At 56.3% G+C, this 21907-nt stretch overlaps 3 protein-coding genes across 3 annotated transcripts; 2 read left to right on the forward strand and 1 right to left on the reverse strand.

Annotated features, from left to right (window-relative positions):
• Positions 1-6726: 6726 nt before the first annotated feature.
• CGCA056_v004503 (uncharacterized protein) lies at positions 6727-11374 on the reverse strand (the record flags this gene model as incomplete). Its single annotated transcript, XM_037319758.1, has 2 exons — positions 6727-10941; positions 10994-11374. 2 exons carry the CDS (start codon positions 11372-11374, stop codon positions 6727-6729), a joined length of 4596 nt encoding a protein of 1531 aa, XP_037181725.1.
• Positions 11375-12143: 769 nt separating this feature from the next.
• Positions 12144-13559, forward strand: fmo1-3 (Thiol-specific monooxygenase; the record flags this gene model as incomplete). The annotated part of the gene is made up of 1 exon (XM_037319759.1): positions 12144-13559. The coding sequence occupies one exon, from the start codon at positions 12144-12146 to the stop codon at positions 13557-13559; it is 1416 nt and encodes a 471-aa protein (XP_037181730.1).
• Positions 13560-16589: 3030 nt separating this feature from the next.
• On the forward strand, positions 16590-19571 carry CGCA056_v004505 (uncharacterized protein; the record flags this gene model as incomplete). The annotated part of the gene is made up of 1 exon (XM_037319760.1): positions 16590-19571. One exon carries the CDS (start codon positions 16590-16592, stop codon positions 19569-19571), a length of 2982 nt encoding a protein of 993 aa, XP_037181731.1.
• Positions 19572-21907: the final 2336 nt, after the last annotated feature.

Here is a 21907-nt window from a genome sequence, read left to right on the forward strand (position 1 = left end):
TCTGTCCAGTCACCACCACTACCCAGTGTACCTAAGGTAAGGAGGGTAAGGTACCTTTCCGCAGTACTGAGGTAAGGGTAGGGTAATTGGTAATTACTGCGTAAAGCAGACCCAGGACTGGCACTCGACTGCGGAACCAGGAGCAAAGAAAAGAACCACACACGGCACACCTCACACTTCCTAGAAAGCACACACACATTGACACACACACATAATGCAGAATGGAAAGTCACACTCTGTGCCTTTTCATTGGCAGTGCAGGGGGGGCCCAGATCGATACGTATCCGAATTATGGGGAAACGAAGCTAACGTAAATGAGGTGCAAGAATGGAGAAAATGTGGATGGGTTAGTCAGGTAAAGTATGGGACTGGACACGACGTGGGCGCCGGCAGGGATCCTGGATGAGACGGACAGCAAGCAGTCAGTCAAGACCAAGACAGTCACAGGTGTCTGACTACGCCGAGTGGGACCCTATGCCGCCTTGAAGGAAGGTCACTGGCGACGTGGAGTGGTAGGTCACCTTAGGTATCGTTTACCTCAGCAGAGGTACTGTGTCTCAATGTACTGCCGACTGCGACTTGTAGGGCGGCAACGTGGAACTCATGCTCAAAGGTACCTTGATAAGTGCTGGAGGCGCCGCATACTTGGAGGCCGTGTATGTTGGATATGGTCACGATGTGCAATGAGTGATTGAATGCGGACAAGGCATGCCGCAACGCAAATTACAGATTTCTCAGACGCCGCCGCCGCAGCTCGACTGTTGTTTATTTTGCCCTTCCCGCCCTCACGGTTTGTTTCCCAATTACCATGCGGTACCGCGTACTGTCGACCTGACTGTGTCCTAGCGGCCGTTTACGATGCCGCAGCAGCTACCCGACCTCTACCTACTTCGATTCGCCGCTGCACGCCCTGACCCTTCGAAGCTGTCAAAGTTGTCGTTGTCATCCAAACGGACATTAACTCATGTGCCTGTCTGCTGACCCTCGCACTGCTCCGAAGCGAGCACAGAGACCACGAGACGCAGGCTGCATCTTGCTGTTGTTGGACTTGGGCCGTCTGCGGATTGGCCAAGAAGCGTCGCCTCGAGATAGGGTACCTTGTCTGTCAATATCTGTACATCAGTTACACACTCACACTCACCTTCGTCTTGGCCGCAGGATTCCAGGCTTTGCTGGATGATGCGCATTCTTCAAGGTCAGCTCATGGGCGCCAGCTTTTGCTTTTCCTTAGGCCTTGGCCCTGGTGTTTGCGCCTCTTCCTCCGCCGCCCAACTGTATCTGTATCCGTATCCTGTATGTTCCATCCCATATGTCCAGAGGCCACCCCGTCCACCCATCCACACTTCCATCCATCCGGGCGGTCGGGCCAATCCGCGGCTTCCGTTTTATAAACCACGCACTCACAAAACCCTCCCAAGTTTCTGTCATTTTAAGGACGCAGTCTGACCTCATCTGCTCCGCGACGTGCACATCACCAGACATCGTGACGGCAGCTGCGGTCGCGTCGTCGCATGTGAAGCCCATGCCGAGTACGGATATCCTATGTGAAGTGAACATGTCGTAATGCAACTGCCACCATCCCTGCCCTCTTCAGCCAGCCAAGCTTGGATCATTGGGTTGGGGTCTCGATGACTGATGGAAGGGTGAGGGGTTGAACATGAGGGGCGCCCGCGTCTGCATCGTCCAATGTGGAGATGCCTGCTTCTTTGGTCCATTGCATCAGGGCATCATGGGTGCCGGTGTTGGAGCTGGAGCTGAGGCTGGAGGGGCTCTTCGTACATGGGAGGCAAGACATCCGCCATTCACGCCAGTTGTGCTCTGTAATGGGCTGTCACTCAACCTAGGAAGGAGGCCACACCGTGACTGCCGGCCTCCGGATCTCATCACCGTCATGGAAGGTAGACGTTGCCTGGAAAAGGAGGAGTCGACAGTCAATGAAGTTTCATCATGACAATCGGCAGGCCCATTGCCAAGTTGCACTTAACACTTGCCGTTGCCCCTCCTCGGCCTCCCACGCCGCAATAAAGACTCCAGAGTCCAAGGACCCGTCACCTCAGCGGGCTTGCGGTTTGTGGCCTGGCACATGAGGCATTCCCTGATTTTCCCAGCCAGCCCGTCTGCACCGCACCTGCACGCGTGCACCCCGGCCGATCCTGCCCCCCTCGATCATCCCGGCCCCTCTTCCTCTTTGACGGGGAGCCCACCGCACTTGTTTCTCTATCTGATCAAGTCGACAACCAATGGTGCCTCCCGTCTGGAACAACAGACGCCGGACCACCAGCCTAGTAGAGGGCGGCCTCTTTGTTGCTTGTCGTCTTCGTCTCTCCATGATACCATCATTTCAACCACGTCTGATGCGACCCAAGACCGCTTTGCCGCATCGACGCTAGCTCCTTGCCCATGCCGCCAACAACCCAGCCTAGAATTTCTCCAGACCGGCGGCAAGTCGCAACATGGCTGTTCCATGGACTGGACTGGCGGCTAGGGCACCAGCAGAACACCAGACCAATCTAATTCTTCACCGCAAACCTCGAATCCCTTCACCGTACCTTTGACCTGGAGGCTGGCCCCCGGCTACTGCCCCTCCGCGCGTAGCGTGGTCCGTATCCGCGTCTGTCTTCTACCTACGACGGGACTTGATGGATGCTGCGATATTGTATCCATCGTCGCCATGTGTCAAGCGAGGTACCTTGCGCCCGGAAAAGAAAAGACACACAAGACTTGGCTTTTTGGAAGCGAACCAGCAGGTTCAACAAGCATCCATTCATCGGGCTCGTCCAGTCACAAATCTCTCCTCCGCAGCCTCCACTTGAACCCAAACCCAAGGCCCTTGCCCCCCATCCTCTCGCATCACGTTGCGGAGACGTCCAATGACACCTTGCAGCGAACTCGTTGGCTGACACCCCCAGAGGCTGGGCTAGGCTGGGCCAGCTCACCACTCACCACTCGCCAGGACACCGTCTTCACACCTTCAGTCCGATCCACCACTAACTAGTTATTACCACACGATGTGCTAAAGAATTTACTGCTCACCAGCCCAGCGCAGTCAGTCCCGCGCAGGCTCCAGGCTTCACCATGACTTGCATCAGCAACAGAAGAGCGGCAGAACCTTTAGTTACCTACTTTAGGTACCTACCTCACACGGGTCCAGCGCGTGCCAGCCTCGCGAGTCAGGGGCTCTCGAGTCAAGTCAGCCCCGGGGGCCGGTGTGGGCGTCGCCGTCCGGATCTCAAGGCGCGGGCGGGCATCCAACCACAACTGGCTACATAATCCTTAGCCTATCGTAACCCTCATTTTCCACCCCCAGTGGCCCCCCAACTTTAAAGCATCACGAGCCTCTCTGCAATTTTCACACCTCATCTCAAACTGCACCCGTGCTATTGGGTCAATTGCGACTGCACTTAGTCACCCGCTACTTTGCACGTCGCGACCATCCCGGACCGTGTCCGCCGTCCATCCACGGACCGTGTCCGAAGGCGGTTTAAGGTCTTTTGTTTTTCCACCTTGACTCTTTTGAGCCTTCAATTCAGGGTCAGGTCGGGGACATGGGATTATCATTCAGTCGGTCAGTCAGTCAGTCAGTCAGTCAGGGCTGGTGTCTCATGGTTGTGGGAATCCACAATAAGAGGAATCACTCATCCATGATCCGTCACATAATACTTGGTGCAAGTAAAATTGTCACCACCACTTCAATGCGACCACACGTTAAAGCCGATCGCAGCAGTGGGCTCGCGGTCTTGAATCGGCTTCTTACCTCCTGCACTTCAACGCACAACGCGCAACGCAGCACTGCACAGCACAGCACAGAACGGCGACATAGATGCACGCCCGTGTCGCTGTCGCTGTCGCCGTCGCTCTCGCTTGCTCAGGCGCCCATAATCCATCCATCAGGGTTTCGTCTCGTCGTCGTCTCGCCCGGCCGGTGACGAATCGACGAGCCCGCCACTCGTGGCCTTTGGTCCGAAGGACAACATGCACAATTCCCGATTCAATCGCTCCCGCAATCAAATCGAAGCCCCTGCACCTGCCAACTGCCAATCAAGCCGCGTTCCACACCTTGAGATATCTCCATTCGCCCAGCTGGATTCGGCAATAGTCGGGACTAGGCAGAGGATCACCCCTGCTCCTCCCTCACCTTGATTCCTTCAGCCTTTGACACCACACATCCACACGGGACACGATCACGATCCTGTTTTCAGGTCCCAAGGGCAATGCGACAAGGCGAGGCGGCCCATCACTGCGCACACTTTGGCACACCGCACGCCGCACACGACGAGAGAGAGCGCAGTTTGGATGAAAGGGAAACACTGGTCGAATATTAAACCCAAAGCAGCCCAGACCATCGGAGGGCGCAGAGTCTCGTTTGGTCAGCGGCTGACCCCTGCGTACAGTCGAAACCTTCTCCCGGCCGAAGAGTACCCTGGCGCCGACTCAACGGCACCTGCAGGTGTGCCTGCGGACGGAAATGTCAATCGATGGGTCAACAGCAGCCACAACAGACGGGTGGAAGAAGTACGTACAACCGTGCAATTCCCGTCCCTCCATCCCGGCCCACCCATCTCAATAAGCCGTATCCTGACTTCGTCCAAACCTTGAGGGCAAAAAAGGGACCAACAGATGTAACGCATCAACATCAAACCCAAAAAGAAGAGGCCCAGACCAACCGCCACAATCAGAACAAGATCGGCATCGTGTTGCACCCTTGACGACTCAAGACTTCAAAGGAGTCTAACCTCCAAGTACTTGGTGACCAGGCGGCCTTGTGCGTTGTCGTGTCCCTGCCGGGCCCTATTAATCACTTTGTCGCAGGTCCCAATATACGCATGTTCAGCTGGGAAGTCTGGGACCCAGAAGCCGAGCCCCGGCCAACCCACACCCAACGAAACGCACTCCCTTTGCTCCGATACAACATGCCGTGCCTGCGCCTGTCCTTGGTATGACGAATGCCGCTCTCCCATCCCATAGAGTTCCAGACAGCGCCTCCGTCCCAGCCGGGCAGTCCATCCCGACCGGTCGCCCGCCCACGGCGCACCGCCTGAAGTTACGGCCCTGCTTTTAAGCCTCACTCACCGCTCTTAAAATAGGTAATATTGCCGGTCAGTCTCGAATCCATGACTTCACAGCCCTTGCGACGACACAAACTCCAAGACTCGGCATCGTGAAGAATTGGAACGGCACTTGCCCTGATCATCGTCTTCGTCCAACTCCGTTCGCTTTGCCTCTTCGCGAGCCGCTCGTAAAGTTCCGTGTGCCCCCCAGCGGTCATCATGGCGAACGAGACCAACCGGGCCTAAGATCTGGGCTCCGCAGGCTTCCTCACCATTGCTCGCTAAAGAAAACCTGCGCCCGTAGAAGCTTGCCCTGGCGCGCAGGCACACGCACACGCACACGAAGACGTTGGGTTGTAAATAAAACGAGGGCAAAGACAGGCTCCAGGGGTCTCCGCTTTCCATCGCTTTCCCGTGGGACCGACCACCCCCCACACAAGTGGAGGACCGCCATTGGGAAACGAAGCAGCCTTCCGTCCAATGGCGACGACGCCAGCCGGTGTGGAGTCGGCTCCGAAAAGAGAAGGCGAGTGAGCCCCACAACGCTGCGCCGTCCGCCGCGTGGTGGGGTCGCCGACCTTCTCCGATTCTCCTGTCCGAATTCGCCCTTGCTTGCAGCTCCTTCAGCCCGCAGAGTCGAGTCCAGCGCCAGCAGTACAAAGTATACACGAGTTTTATCCGTGTCTAGCACGCCGACGCTGTCCATTTCAGACCAAACCAAACTGTCACGGAGTAGATTAGACCAGAACGAAAAAGAACCCCACCTCCCTCTTTTGTTACCTAACCAAAGCTGTGCAGCTCGACTCCACCAACAAACCGGTGCGACGACATGCTGCAATCCACCCCGGCACGAACTCCACGGGGCTCCTCCCCATCGCCAAACCAAGGCAAATCGTTGTGCCAGTCAGGGGGAGGAGAAAAGCGAGCGAGAGCGGGGGTGGAAGGGGGGGGGGGCGGGCTACCTTACTCTACATAGTAGCTAGCAGCAGCTATTGTTTGACAAGTCAAAAAAACAGCAACATCCAGATAACGGGACTCTCCCGCTCGCTGCTTGATGCCGGACTGTCTCCGCCCGCTGCTTACAATCAACAAAATGCCTGCATCTCCAGTGGCTCCCCTCGTTCTGTTCTGCAAGGGGGGGGCGTGTGAACCTTTAGACGGGCGGACCAAGACTGTAGCGGACGCGAACACATCCTCTCGCACACACATATATCCACACACACACACATACATACCACAAACGCGCGCCAAATGGACGGGGAGCAGGAGGAGGGGTTTGTTCTGTGGGTGGCCTCTTTTTTATTATTCCGCCGCCAGTGATTGCTGCCCACCCGCTTTGCCACTGCCTAACCCTTTTCTCCATGGGGACTTCTCCACGATCGTCTTTGCTTGGCTCCCGATGACACACTAGCTCGACCGTTGTACGGTCGCCAGTTTTTTTATGTTGCCTGTCTTCCGTGTACACTGCGTAGTGTAGTAAGTAGTAGTGTACAAGTTCGCATGAAACCCGCCCGCATAGCCCATGACAGACAGCCAGCCAATCAACGCTTAACAACTTTTGTATTGACACTATCGTGATATCTCTCCATTCCGTTCATGCCATATCAACCAAGACAGGCAGGTAACTTTACGGGGTCTCCTCGCATTTGAGTAAACACACCCCCCCTTCTGAATCATCTCACTTGCCGTCCTCCTTCCCTGCGTCTGCCGCGGGAGTCGCGTCGTTGGCCTTGTCCAACTTGGCCAACGCCTTCGCGTCCAACCCGCTGTACCATTGCTTGAGCAGAGCCGCATGCGACGTCTCCTGCTTCGAGAGCTCCACCGGCGGCCCGCGGATCTGCGGTAGGTCATCCTGACTGTCGCGCTCAAACACCGCCCAGCTCGAGCCGTCGTTGGCCCGGAGCCCAAACCCCCGGCCCGTCATCGACGTGATGCTAAAGTGCCGGAGGAGGACCGCGTCGCCCGGGTGTACGACGGGCAGCGCCGCCCTGTGCGGGCGGAAGATGTGCACAGGCACCGTCTGCGTGGGCGCGACGGAATGATCCGCGATGTTGAACGCCAGCATGATGCCTCGCGGTCCACCCTTGGCCCGCTTAGCCTCGGGAGGCTCTGTCGTCGCAATCGCCAGCACGTCCACCGCCCTACCCGGGTGGTTGCGGAGCACCTTTAGTGATATGCAGTCGGGCACGTCTTGTAGCGACTTTGTAAGCTGCGACTTCAACGAGGCGGTGGTGGTGGTGGAGGCGTCACCTGCCGGGGTTGCGGGTGCCTCTTTCTCTCTCGCTGCTGCTCGCGATGGTGACTTGATCGCGGCCCTGGCGAGCTGCACGCCTTCGTCGTCTTCATCTTCTGGCGAGTCACTTCTGAATGCGAGGCTATGCGACCTGGCTCGGGAGGTAACACGAGTGCTGTCAGGGGTCGTGCGATCTGATAGGCGCGTAGAACGTCGCGATGCGATTGATGCACGGGCCAGCTTGACGCTAGGATCAAGATCCTTGTTATCTGACTTGTTTCTTCGGTGTCCGCGCCCTCGCCTCGGATTTGGCTGGGCGGTGTTGATCTCCTCCGCGAGATCCTCGGCGATAAGAGATGAATGCGCTTCCGACGGTTGCGCCGAGGAGTCTCGGATTTGAGATGCGTCTTCGTTGATAGGTGAAGCTGCGTCGCCAGGGTTCTCCGGATTTTCCACAGTCGCCGTTAGAGTCTCCTCTTCTACCCGCCTCTTGCTGGTGGAATCTGGGGAAGGTCTGTCGGCGACAATTTCTTCCGTGTCCTGAGTATCGACCACTGATTGGGAGACAAATGACTCCGTCACTTGCGTTTCTCTGGGTGTTGGCAGTTGAACCAGCGAGACATCATTATCCTCATCGTGGTCTTCACTGGCTCGAGGATCTTGCGTCTCGGCCGATACAACCTCCTCAGGTTGCGATTGAGCCTGAGTTGGAGGCGGGGAGGCCATCTCAGCTTGTCCGGTTCGGGCCTCGTCTACGTCCATTGCATCTTCGGACTGATGCTGGCGTGATTCTTGATCTTTTGGCGACGCAGAGACAAGAATCTCGGTGGAGACCTCGACCTGCAGTTTCTCCTTCACCTGCAGCTCTGGCGAGCCTCTGGGTGAAGCGTCTTCGTCCATCTCATCGTCAATTCGCGAGGTCTCATCGAGCTCAGTTGCTTCGGCTTCTAGTGTGATGATCGTCTGCGAGTGGATTTCTGCCATGGTCTCGTCCTCGAGCTGACTTTGGATGAGCTGCTCTTGGTCCATCTCCTCGTCTAGCAGAGACTCATCGGCCTCTGCGACGTCCATCTCGGACTCTTCAGGTCCCCCTCTAGCGACCTCGTCGACAGGCTTTTCGTCTGCGTCCGCCATGTTAATGTCCGTCGCTTCAGCAGCACCCCTGTCGGCAGGTTCCAGATCTACCTCAGCAGCACCCGTTTCTTCGGGTGCATCTCTGACCTCTTCCGTCTGAACAGTGGTTTCCACCTGGACTTTAGTAACTTCGATGTTCGTAGGTTCGCTCACGGCTGCGGGATCCGATGTTTCTTCGCTTCGGGTCTCGTCGGCTGCAACTGTCTTGACCGCTGGCTCATCCGTTGTCTCTTGGTCGTGGTGCGCTTCTTCGGCCGCAATTTCCTCCTCTAACTCGTGCTCGAGCTCCGCCTCCAGCATCTCGGGATCGTCTCGGGAGACCGGTCGAGGGCTACTATCCTTAGCATGTTCTGCTATATGCGGTATTTTAATAGGGCTCATTGTCTCGAAGTCCTCGCCGACGGTGGCCGTCGTCATGTCTGCAGAGTCGCTAACGGCAGCTTGGGGTGAAGACGTATTGACTTCTGACAAATTTTCAGGTGCGCCTCTGGACTCGCGAGGTCTGGGTGTTGGAGTACCGACATTCGGCTCTTGGTCTGATTCGTCCTCCCCTTCACTCTCTTCGTCCGATATCACGGGTGATGAAATTTGGTGGTTCTGACGAAGATTTTCCTTGTCGCTCTCCTCTTCGTCCTCCGGCGCGTCCTCTTCGTCGGATGATCCATCATATTGTGGCACTTGTTGTGGTCGTGCTGCTGGAGCCGCAGGTGGAGGCTCATTGTCATCATCTTCCGAGTCTGACAACAAGCTGATCACTTGGGGGGCGGCCGTTGAGGCAGGAGGAGGTTGATTCTCCTCATCCTCCTCTTCGTCATAATCTTCCTCCTCTTCGTACTCGTCGTACTCTCCGAGGTTTTCAGCGTCTTCAGCGTCTTCATCCACCTCATCGTCTTCGTTGGCCTGAACATCGCTGTCGTAAATCTCTTCCTCGTCTTCTCGGCCATAATCAGACTCAAGGTCTGACCCATCGTCATCATCTTGATTATTGCTGAGATTGCGGTAGTTGGTAATGTCGTAGTCCCCGCCGGCGTTGTCCTCTTCGTTTTCAGCTTCGGCATCGCTGTCACCACTGCCACTGTCGCTACCCTCACTGCTTTCTTGAGGGTCCTCCAATGCAGTGGCTGCTTTTTCCGCTGCCTTCTGTTCAATCGTCTCCCAGTGCCTCTCAGCATACGTCTTGGAGCCCACCTCTTCCTCAGGTCCGTCGTGGTCCTCCGACACCTGATCTTCTTCAACTCTAAGGGCGGCCTGCTTGCCTTCCGGATCTTCATGATGCTCTGCGGTCTGGCGCTCATGATCCTCACGCCAGCTATCGCTTGGGATGGCTTGTGTTCCAGCTTGGTCTTCTGTAGAAATTTCGGCCTTCGCCTCGGCATTGACCGATCTGAAGCCTGCTGTGGGTCCGTCTACTGGCCTCGTCGGCGATCTGGAGCGCTGCATCGACGTCATACCCCAAGGCACCTGTTGCGGTTCGGTAATCCCATCAATAAACTCGGTGTGATGCTCAGGCTCAGCCGGATGTCCCTGTGGCGTATGATGCTCCTCATAAGCTGGCATCGTCTCTGAAGCAGGCTGAGTAGTGGCAGCGAGGTGTGGATCGAACTGGTGCGCCTCAAGGAACGACGTGGGATATTGGCCATGAGATTCAACGCCGTGCTCAAGTCCTGCTTCCGGATAGGAGTCCGAGTGCTCATGAAATGGTTCATCGGCATTGTACTGCGGCTCCATGCCTGACGGATGGATCTCGTGGCTAAACAGTGGACCGAGAGATGGCTGATCAAAAGCCTGCGGGTAGTGCTCGTGCGCGGAAGTAAACATCGGTATCGGTGCAGTCTGCACAAAGCTGTCATGCAGATCCGATGGCATACCCAGATTCAGATCTGACTGTACGCCTGAGTCAATCATGGTTGACTTTGAAGGTGTCTGCCAAAACTGTGAAGGGTCGTGCCGAGCCTCTGCGGCGACTTGGACGTCTCTCGGAGGACTCGCGTCCAGCTCCATGGTTTGACAAGCTCCGTCAACCATCTTCGGTCGGGAGGGCGTGGCTGTTGGCGTGGCTGCTGCTGGTTGTTCGTCCGCCATTGGTGTGTCATCCTCCTCGTCCTTGTCGTCTTCGCGGGCTTCCGGCTCAGGGCTTGGGGATTGACTTGCATATCTCCAGACTCCGCTGTATCTACCCGTCTTGGTCCGTTTCTTTGCCCGAGCCTTCGCTGAGATGTCTTCCTCGAATATGTCCTGGCTGTCTGCAAACAGGGATCCGTACGACATCCTCGCGCGCTTCAGGAATGCGGGCGAAGCATACTCGTCCAAGCCTAGGCTCTGGTCGGCCGATCGCTTCGCAGAAACACTCCGCACGGGCGTTGCAATAAGAGGTTCTGGGCTCTTGGCGGGCTCTTTGAACGAATCGAGGACCGACGCGGGCAACTGTTCAGAATCGGGTTCGGGTTCGGGCTCGGCGGCTGGCTCGGCGGCGACAGGATGATCGATGTCGATGAGCTTGACTTCTTCCGAGTCGCTGATTTTCGCCTGGTAATTGTTAGAGTAATGCGAAGACCTGTGCGATATCGTCGCTGTGTACCTGGAGCAGAAGCCGCTCTTTGAACTTCAACTGCCATCCTAGGCTTGTACCGGGTACGCGCGTTTTGGAATCATCCACAACCAGCTCAACACCATCCAAGCTGAGCATCACCTCATCGCCGCTACCCAATCCAGCATCCTGTACGGACTTTGCGCTTGATCCACTGAATTCGACGCGCACCTGTCCCTTGGCGCGGCGCAATCGGAAGTCGGGTTCGGCGAGGAGAAAAGCGACTGTTTTGTTGATAATGCTGTACGGCCAGGTGATCGTTACAACGCCACGGACGACGCGCGATTTGGTATCCTGAATTTCGGGGCTCAATTGCGCGATGGGAGTGCCCTCGGCAGCTTGGAGCTGCGAGGGTAGCTGATCCTCAGACATCGCGTCATGAGGCTCGTCAAACCGAGATATGCGACGCGGGGTGACGCGCGGGTCAAAACAAGACAAGAAGTAATGAAGACGAATTCACCAACAAGAAATGGTTGCGAAAAAAATCTGTAAATTATCGAGGTCAGAAAGAAGGTGGGTGAAGCTGGTTACTGAGGTCGACCTCGTGGTGCAGCATCGCTTCGTGAGCATCTGTGGAAGAAAGCAACAAGGGAAGCTCCCGGCTGGAGGAGCTGCACCTGCACCAACGCTGCGTCAGGATCCACAAGGGGGCACGTGGCGGAAAGGGAAGGCGGTGTCGTGAACTTGCCGGGCAAAACAAGGAGTTTCTTATCGATAACAGGAGCGCAAGCGGCGGCGGCGGGCTTGCTTCCGAACCCCCTGCAAGTCATGTGACTCTCTTGGATAGACCTTGTCAATGGCTGACATCCGACTTCTGAAGCGTTCTTCCGGGCCAGAATAGGCATGTTTTGCAAGAACGAGTACATGCAATGTGTCTACACGTCAAAGCATCCAATTGCAACAAGCAGAGGCGTATTTCGCGAACCCGGATGCGATATCAAGCGAGGGGCATCTCCGTATCCGCCGGGGTCCACCACTCTGTCCGATTCCAGCCGATTGTGTGATTCTCCGCCGATATAACGCACTCCGACCTCGTGGGGCATGATATGTTGTCGCATTGCTTTTAAACGCGCCGAGGACCATTGCCATCGCTTTATTGTAAGACAGGCAAGGTCTGTGCCCCCTTGCAAACTGTCAAAACATGGACGCCGTTCCGTTCGACGTCAAGAAGATCGCCATTATCGGTGCCGGGCCCACCGGCCTGGCTGCCGCCCGGTACCTCGAGGCGCAAGGAAGCTTTGAGTCTATTGTCGTCTTTGAGCAGCAGGCCGAGGTTGGCGGCGTCTGGAACTACAGCGAGCATCCGACGACGTCTCTCCACGTCCCCCAGACGGATCCGTTTTGCCCCCAGGACCCTCCGATCCGGCCCAATCCCGATGAGCCGCCCGTGTTCCCCACGCCCATGTACGGGACGCTCCATGCCAACACCGTCAAGACGACGATGCTGTACAAGGACACGCCGTTCCCGGACGATGCATGGATCTTCCCGTCCCGGCAGGCCATCTACCAGTACCTTGTAAAGTACGCCGAGGACGTCCGCCATCTCATCAGGTTCTCTCATCAGGTCAAGGCACTCGACCTCCGGCAGGAGGACGGCCGGGATAAGTGGGACCTGGAAGCAGCATGCACCGTCACCGGCCGGACTTTCAGCGACACGTACGACGCCGTGGTCATAGCCAACGGACACTACGATGTACCCTACATCCCGGATGTGAAGGGTATCAAGGCCTATCACGAGGCTCATCCCCGAGCCATCCTGCACTCCAAGAATTACCGCGTGCCGCAGCAGTTTGCGGGCCAGAGGGTCATCGTAGTCGGCAACGGACCCTCGGGTCTCGACATTGCCCGCCAAATCAGCCCGCTCGCCGACAAGGTCTTTTTGTCAGTACACCACCCGACGCCACCAGACAAGGTGGACCACATCGGGGTGGTCGAAGTGCCCGCGATATCAGAATATTTACCGGAGAAGAAGGCGGTCCGTTTCGAAGACGGGACAGTGGAGGAAGACATTTCCACGGTCATCTACTGCACTGGGTTTTTCTTCAGCTTTCCTTTCCTACCTGAGATCCTGAAGCCGCATCTTTTGTCAACCGGCAAGGGTGTCAGAGGTCTCTACCAACACCTCTTCCTCATCGACCACCCGACCCTGGCATTTGCCGGCCTGCTGGTCAAGACGGTTCCGTGGCCACTGACAGAAACACAAGCCGCTGTGCTGGGGGCGGTTTGGTCAAATAACCTGAGCATGCCGCCGGTCGAAGATCAAGTGGCCTGGGAACTTGCGCTGTTTGAGAAACGCGGGGATAAGAACCTCCACGTGCTCGTTGACGATGGAGACGACGGTCGTTTCCTGAATTCGCTGCATGACTGGGCGATAGAGTCGATAAAATTGGGCAAAGAGCCGCCACATTGGGAAGATGAGCAATTCTGGGAGCGCAGCATCTACTACTATGCAAAGCAAGAGTTTGAAAAGCGAGGAGGAACAGCAACCACACTGGGAGAGCTTGGGTTCGTGTACCCAGGCAAGGGAAAGTGGAAGTTTCTACCGTCCAAGCTGTAGATCCGTTTGTGTAGGTTTCATATCGTGCATAAGCACCGTGGATAGATCTAGATTCAGCACGCGATATCCAACATGTGTTGAACAACTCCATAATTCATTCTCACAAAAATGAGCTATTTCGAGATTCCCCCCCACGAGGCGAGTGGCGCAAGAGGAGCTTTCGGATCTTGATGGTGAGACGGTGGCACCTCCGGGACATGGCCTGTAACTGTAGTGACGATACGCAGTATCAAGGGAAGAGACAAGCTCTTGTCCCCACGATGGATGATGGGATGGGTGTCAAACCCATGACAAGACAGCAGTCGTTTTTAGAAGCCGAGACTGGAGCTTGCCGAGAGGGCCCTGGGCGGCCCCTCGTGTTCCAATCTAAAAAGCAGCAGGGTTGAGGTAACCGAATCTGTGGTAGTGGGACAAGGGAGCTCTCAGGCGAGATGGTCCCGAGCGCGTTTCCGGGCCAGCCAACGGCAGGCGACGAGGAATGTTTAATAACAGCGGGGGGGGGCATATTTCATAGGGAAATGAGCAGAACCGACGAACGAGACGGAGAGTCAAACGCGGACGCCGTTCTTTGTCCGATGGTGTGTGATTGTCCGACTCAGCAGCAGGTCAAGCACACGCGGCGATGCGTTCGTCGTCGGTCGTCACACAGAGCTCAGACAGGACGGGACAAGCAGGGCAGGCTCCAAGGCTGCTGGGATGGGCTGCAAATGTTTTGAAGGGCTTCCGGGTTGAGCTGCACGGCACGGCCAATGACATGGGAGCTCTGAGCTCTTTTGCTGGGCGAGCAATAGCAGGGCAGCTAAGGTCGCCGCAGTGGGGGGATGAGGATCGCCGGAAGCGATGGAAGCGGGCGAGGATTGGCTGGTGCTGGCGCGCGTTGGGCTAGGTTTGTTCGTAGTGGCTGATCGGTTCTTTTTTTTTCTTTTTTTTCTTTTCTGTCTAGTCTCTGGTTGGCGTCACCCTCTGCCTCTGACTCTGACTCCGGCTGCGCTGACCTTTGGCGTTGTCGTCTCTCTGCGCCAGCTCATGCAGCCACGAGCTGAGCTACCGGCCTTAGCTGCAAAGCTACCTGACAGCTATCAGAGCTCCATGTTTGGTTTGACGTCGTATTTGCCTGTGAAGGTCGCCGGTAGCGTTGGCCCATGTCACGGTGTCAAACACGCATGTCTGGCAGGTCAAAAGACCACCCGACAGCATCAGTGTCAACATCCGAGCGTCAAATGTCGTGCATGCCATCTCATCTCTTCTTCCTTGTGCAGTGGAGAGAACGCGGTCAGGGGAAGCGCGTCAAGAAAAAGGGCGACGGAGGATGAGCATCGACCTCAATGCATCGACCTCAGTGTGCGCGCGGCATTGACTGAATTAAGAAGACCGGAATCCCAAGACAGCGGTCTAGGGATCCCAGACATTGGCCTCTTGTTGGTCTAGGCTGTGGGAGGAGGCTGGCAGACGGACTGCATCAAGCTCAGACAGGGACAACCCATCACATAATCACATTCCCAGCGGGCGGGCGGGCGATGAGGACGGAAAAGACGTCGAAATGCGGTCACCGTCCGCATTAACCAAGTAATGAGTGGCCATGCAGAATGCAGAATGCGCTGCAGCCGGTATCAGGGCATCGGGGCATCAGGGCACTGAGGGCAGACCGACTCTTTTGCTGCTGCAGAATTGCCTTGCGCTGCACCTCGCCTCGCCTCTTTTCTCGCCTCACGTAATTGCCTTGGCCCGGATTCGATAGTCGCCGTCGCGGTGGTATTCTTAGCCTTCCATTGTTGGTTTCGCTGGCAAGTGAGGATCACTGCAGAACAGCTGCGGCCAGTGGTCTTCTTCCACGCCTGCAAAACGGGGACGGACTGGCGCAAGCGCTTGCATGACGGGGGCTGGGAGGCCTGTCAATTCAGAGGGCATCTCCACACGAACCGATCAAATCCAGGCGTCGCCCACACCACATCACACACTGATCTGGGACACTTGCTGGGTGCGTATCCGTAAGGTACTCTACCTAGGTAAGGTAGCTAAGGTAGGTAAGGCCATTCCCTGCCTCGGGTACCTGACTTGCACTCTCGCAGCCCATTCCAACCCCCGTCCACGTCCCATCCATTCTCCCTCTTGGACCGGGCATCCACCCATCCACCCATCCATCTTCTTGGATGCAGCGTCCGTCCACGTCCCTGGTCCCCATCCAGCTAACGCACCTTACATGCGCCAGCACCCAATATTCCATTTCCATTAATCCATACCAATTAATAAATCTCCTCTTTCTGTCTGGAACACGAAACCCTCTCTCTGGTCCCCTTTCACCTGCTTCACATCTCCCTCTTCCCTTTAACCCCCCATCCCAGGCCGTGTCGCGGGTGCATTAGCTTGCTCTCCTTCACCCGCCCAGGCGCGAAACATCCGTCTTGCCCGACTTCATTCACTCCTTCTTTCATAACCTACCGACCCTATCCTACCTACCCATCCCATCTACATACGAACCTCACCAGTCCCTCATTCTTTCTTTACCTCGCCAATTTGACGCTGCCTGTCTCTCTAGTCCGTCCCTACTACAATACCTTATCCATCCCACCATTTCTTATTCTTCAGCAGCAACAACCAACCCTACTTAACCTTGAGCGCCCTTGCATCCCCCGGACACTGCGCCGCGACTCCCGTTCCTTTTTCCATCGAAGCCACACCAGCAACACGGCTGCCAGTCGGAAACACCCTGCGACTACCCGAACGAACGACAGCTACTCCCGAAGGAACCAGAACCCACCTCGTGTGTGCGACAACCTGCCTCCTACGCAGTCGCGGATCGTCTCAGACCAAGTGCGCCGGACAACAGAGCTCGAAAGCAAGGGAAAGAAAGGCCTGGTCAATTCGGCTTCCTCGATTATGAGAACCGTCTACAAACACCGCCCATGATCCGCGATATGGCCATATTCACCGACGCACTCTTCGTCCCAGGCTCATAGAAGCGAGCCATGCCCGCTCCCCTCGACCTCGCAATCGCACGTTCGACAACAAATTCATACTAACAAACACACAATGACCGACCATCCCCAGCCCGTCACGCCTAGCCATGGCCACCAGCTGCGCCCCCCGAGGCGCCAGTACCGCCTCTCCGACGAGCAATCGCCCACACGAAACCGACCCAACGACGAATTGTTGAACCGCCTAACCCCCATGACCGCCGTCGAGATGCTTCAATCACCAACCACCGAATTGAAACAGTGCCTTGACAACTGCACCGTTAGCGAGCAGGAATTCGCTATGCGCGCTGCTGTTGCGAGCCGCAAGATATACGAATGGCTCGAGGAGCTGTCCGACTGGCCCTGGCCCGAAGCCTCCGGCTCTGCAGGCTTCGAGATGCCAGACCCTCAGAGGCGAAAATCTTCAGACCAAGGAAACGACACGACCTCCCGAGATGATGCCGAATATATGGGGAGCTTACCTGCCGACGACGTCCTACGCTACGAGGACAGGGTGGATGGCATTTCTCACGACATGGACGAGTTGCGTATCGAGGATATCAAAAGTCACGTCATGCACAGCCACATCATTCCTCTATCGAGACCCGGAACGCCAGTCTCGACAGATTCCCGTTCTGTTTCTTCTCTGCTCGCGTACAACCGCATGGATGACTTGACGGCTCTTCTCACAGCAATCATCATTCAATCACTGCCGAATCTTTCCAAACTCTGTCGCCTGCTGAAGGTTTGGCACATCAGACTGTCCGTCCTTCGTCGCATACCTGCTTTGCTAGCTGGCATTGCAGAGGCAGAGTTCGCTCTCGAATCCGCGTGGGATGTGCTATCATCGCCAGCAAACACGCCGCCGGTGGAAGACGCTGCTGAAGATGACGAGTTGTCTCAGCTCAAGCAAGCTTACACCGTTGTGAAAGCAGTGCTGGAGAAGCAAATCACAAAGTCAGGGCGCAGCCTTGATTACATGCTCGACAGCTTGGAAGGGTTGCAAGATACCCTGCCAGATGACTGGCTTGATCGGATGGAGAAGATTGAGCGGAACTACGCGGAATGGGTTGCCGTCGGCGAACAAAAGATTCGGGAAGGAGAATGGGCGAAGCTCATGCGCCAGAAGGATTCTATCTCAACCACCTCAACTGAGCCGGCGAGTGTCACAATTAAAGAGCCGCCGGAGGTATCTACGAATGGGCCTGAAAAGCCAGCTCCGAAAACATTCACCGATGACACTGTTGAGAAGACCGCAAGCAAACCCCAAGTCAATGCTAGCTCTTTGCCAGTTGTTGCAGACGATCCGAGAACGGTTACTCTGCCTGTCCCCATTCAGGATGTACCTTCAAAGACGGAACCAGTCACCGAAAAGAGCGAGAGCAATTCCATCATATTCCACGCTGACGCCACCCCTGAACAATCAGAGGGCTCCGACGAAGACGTCCCCGAGGTGTCTCCTTCCCAGCTACAAGCACACAAGAAGGCGCACTCAACGACAACGACAATCGGTCTTGATGGCTCCGCCGAGGCTTCCAAAGCCAAGCGGATGCCTCTAACCGAGATGCGCAATGAAGAGCACACGAAGAAGACTGACACATCCAGCTCTCGGGAAGGCAAGACGGAGGAAATAGTCGTGCCAATCATCAGAGCTAGCCATGAGGACAACACTGGCGCGCCCTCGACTTTGGTCGACGACGAGGGCGTCGAGATTCTGTCAGACACACCCGAGAGCGAAGATGAGCTAGAGCTGCCGCCACTGATCCGTCCCGGTCGGCGTGGCAGCAACGCATCGCAATCATCCACCGTCCTTCATGGTCACACCAGTCTGCTGGCAGATGCCACGAGTGACGCCCCTGAAGTCTCAGCTTCGCCGCCTCTGCCGCGTCAGAAGGCTGTCGAGACCGCCCGTCAACAAGCTGCCACCACACGTTTCATGAGCATCAGTCCGCCCAGCTCACCCCCGTTCCGGCCCAGCTTCAGAGAGGATAGCGCCAGCCCAATGGTTGGTCCACATGGAGACGGCCTGCTGCCGGCGCTCCCTCTCGAGTCTTCCTTCTTGGATGACGAGTTCGACACGTCTTTCACAACCGTCCCTCCGCCCAGAGCACCCTCAGATATCAGGTCAGACGATCATCTTCGGCAGCAAATCAGTGACATTCTTGACTCGATTCCGGCCAACATCAAGCTGGCCTCGGGTCCTCCGAAAGTGAACCTGAACCCTCCGCCACCGGATTTGCCTGCGAGACGGCTTAAGAAGCCATCCAGAGAAACGATGAGAAGATCCGCTTCCGCCATGTCCGTGACATCACGGACCTCTTCGCGAGCCCCTACGCCGTACTTGACACTTGCACCTGCCTACGCCAAGAACCCCAGACCGAGGCGCCCTCAGGGCCAGCAGGACATCAAGGTTTACCACCTTTCCCGATCTACCGGAGAGGCTCCTATCAAGTTGTTCATTCGCTGTGTCGGTGAGAACGGAGAGCGTGTTATGGTCCGTGTTGGTGGTGGATGGGCTGACCTTGGAGAGTATCTGAAGGAGTATGCTGCACACCATGGTCGCCGCTCTACAGGTGCGGACAAGGCCAAGGTCGAGGTCCGAGATATTCCCCGTCCGCCAACGAGCCACAGCCGGGGGCCGACATCAAGTCCTCCGAGCCGGCCGGCTTCCGCTTTGGACATGTCTCCGATGACTCCACTGCATGTGCGAAAGGCTAGGAAATCTTTTGGTGCGGCGGATCTCCCATCAAGTACATCTGTCCCAATGTACCTCCCTCAGACTCCAGCGGTGCCACCCATTCCCGACAAATACACGCCGTCTTCAGAAGACTCCAATCGATCACGGGCTAGCTCGCACGCTTGGGCCGAAGAGGACAGCTCCTTCCTGGGCCTTGCCGGTCCGACTGGTCGGAGAGTCGAGATGAGTGAGGAAAATCGCGCCTGGGTTGAGAGCGTCAAGGAGAAGGTTCGCCTCGCTAGCGGCGAGATGCGCAAGACCTCTGAGTTTGGCGACATGGGCAAGGTTGGGGGAACGAAACGGCTTTTCCGCAAAGGCTGAGTCCAGTCTTTGCAACCGGTGCAAACAATCAAACACGAACAGGCGTATGGGCATGGGCGACACTACCGCTGGAGCGAGACCGTCGACAGGATCATTTCTTTACAGGATGGAACAGGAGAGAGACTTGGGGTTAAGATGCTTTATGCATGAGCAAAGGGAGTTCTGGGAGCGTTGTTCATCCTCACGAGGCAAATCGTACCATGACGGAACATTTCATTACATCATATCGAAGTTGGAACCTCACTGCAACGGCATGGCCTGGCTGTTTTCTTTTTTTCCCCCTCGCTCATCACCTACCTGCTCTCCAAAGCACGCTGTTTTCTTGCTTTGTCGTTCATACAAAATACCCCCTCGCATTCTCGGTGCATATTGCCAAACCGAGCGAGCGAGCCAGACAGTTCAAAAACAAATCATACCAAGTCCTGCATTGGAAATCGATGGTGATTCGTAGTGATGAAGAGCGCGGAGTGATATTTAAAGCTGTTTCTATTAAAAGCTGCAGGCATGGGTGCCGCGGTCTTTCGATGTTCCGGTGAGTATGACGGAGATTGAAGACAACCACGAGGCCCTGTAGACCGCCGAAGCTCAAACTGGTGAGTATGACTACATCATTCCCCGGACTGCGGCCTCCGCGCGCCGGCAGCCACATCCGCATCCCCCCGACGGCCAACCGGGCGCCGTACCCCGACGGCGCGGGGAGTCAGCCCGGGGCCCCTATCTCGAGGAGGTAGAGACACAGGAGGGTGCGGCGGGAGAACGTTGGTCCCCCGTCCCCGTCCCCGTCCTCCCGTCCCTCCGCCCCCCCTGGCCCCCAATTCTGCCGTACACACACCCCCTCCCCCTCCCACCCCGACCCAGCCCCCAACATGCGGAGGAAAACGGGCATGAGCACCTGCATGCAGCCTTGGGAATCTCATCCCTGTGAGATTTGCATCCTGCGTCTGCGTCTGCTCTTCTCCCGTACCACCCACACAATCCACATCTCGCTTCTGTTTTTGGTGGTTCGTTACGGAGACGGAGCTTATCTGGCCCTGTCAATGTACATAGCACTGCGTACCACTCTTCCCCGCGTTGCGCCGATGGAGATGGTGGGGAGTGTGGTGTTGAGATGGGATGGGATGGGATGGAGTCTGCTTGTGTTCCCTACGGATACCTAACGTCGTGAGCGTGTTGGACGAACCGATGCCGAGGCGCTGGGGACTCGACCTTGCTTGCAGTACAGGGTGTCCGTGGATGAAATCCCGAGCCGGCGCCGACACGGGGGGGTGGAGGTTTGGTTGGTTTCCCAGACTTTTCAACATTTCGTCTAGTAGTCGGTCAAGTCACTATAAGCTTCTTCTCACCGTGTATGTTTTCTTTCATCCGATGTCTTTTTGACGAACTTTCTGTGCCGGCTTGATTGTCATTGCACACGTTCTACAGTTTTAGAGAGATGGAGCAGCTGTTGAGCTGGACAAAAGACGAACGTCGCATCCCGGATGGATACCCAAGAAAACGCCGCTGGAGCTCCGTCCGACTTACCGAGGTGCCGAGTGACAACCTTATGGAGCCAAAGTCCGGGGAACCTATGCCGAGGGAACAAGCAACCCAGCCCACGCCCGCGTTCGTTGGGCGGCGTATGACGTTGATTGGATTGGCAAACATCCCCCCCGAGCTTGTTCGCTCTGCATCACGGTGTATGCATGTTCTATCCTATCTAGACGTTGCGTCCCTGAGACGCCGCCGGTTCTCTAGCGCATGCCGCCTCTCCCGGGTTTTGCTCGTAAGTTGTCTCGGGGGGCGTCAGGAGGGCGGGTAAAAGCTAATTCTCTTCCACTGTTGGTGATTATGATTAGTTCGGCGTACGTTTGGGGTCCCGGCCGGCTTGCTAAAAGCAAACAAACGTGGCATGCGCTCTTCTGCCTAGTCTGGTCTAGTCGCTGGCATGGGAGAAACACGGTTAGATGGTGGTTTGGTGTTTCCCTTCCTCCTCAACAGGTTCCGAGCTTCCCCAACACAGTTCAGCTGTCCCCAAGTTGGAGACGGGAGCTTTGGGAATTATTGGGGCGAGCTCATTCGTTTGGGGACGGGGGAGACTTTTGGCTCAGGTGGGGTTCCATTGCATGCGGGGAGAGCTCGCTTTTGGGGATCTAGACGACGTCCCAAGGATTTGGGGTCAGTTGACTTCGTCTGGGTTTCTCTACGGAACTATTTGAGTTGGTCGTCTGGAATTGGCTGTAGCTGTGTTGAAGCTGTCCCCTGTGTTTTCAATTCTGTAGCTGAGTGAAGCTGTTGCTCTAGTCACATAGGGGCACATTGCGGACGAAACATTGACAGAGGTATTGAAATCTATTTTC

This window comes from Colletotrichum aenigma, assembly GCF_013390185.1.
Source record: "Colletotrichum aenigma strain Cg56 chromosome Unknown KSG_Cg56_contig03, whole genome shotgun sequence".
In the NCBI taxonomy this organism is placed as follows: domain Eukaryota; kingdom Fungi; phylum Ascomycota; class Sordariomycetes; order Glomerellales; family Glomerellaceae; genus Colletotrichum; species Colletotrichum aenigma.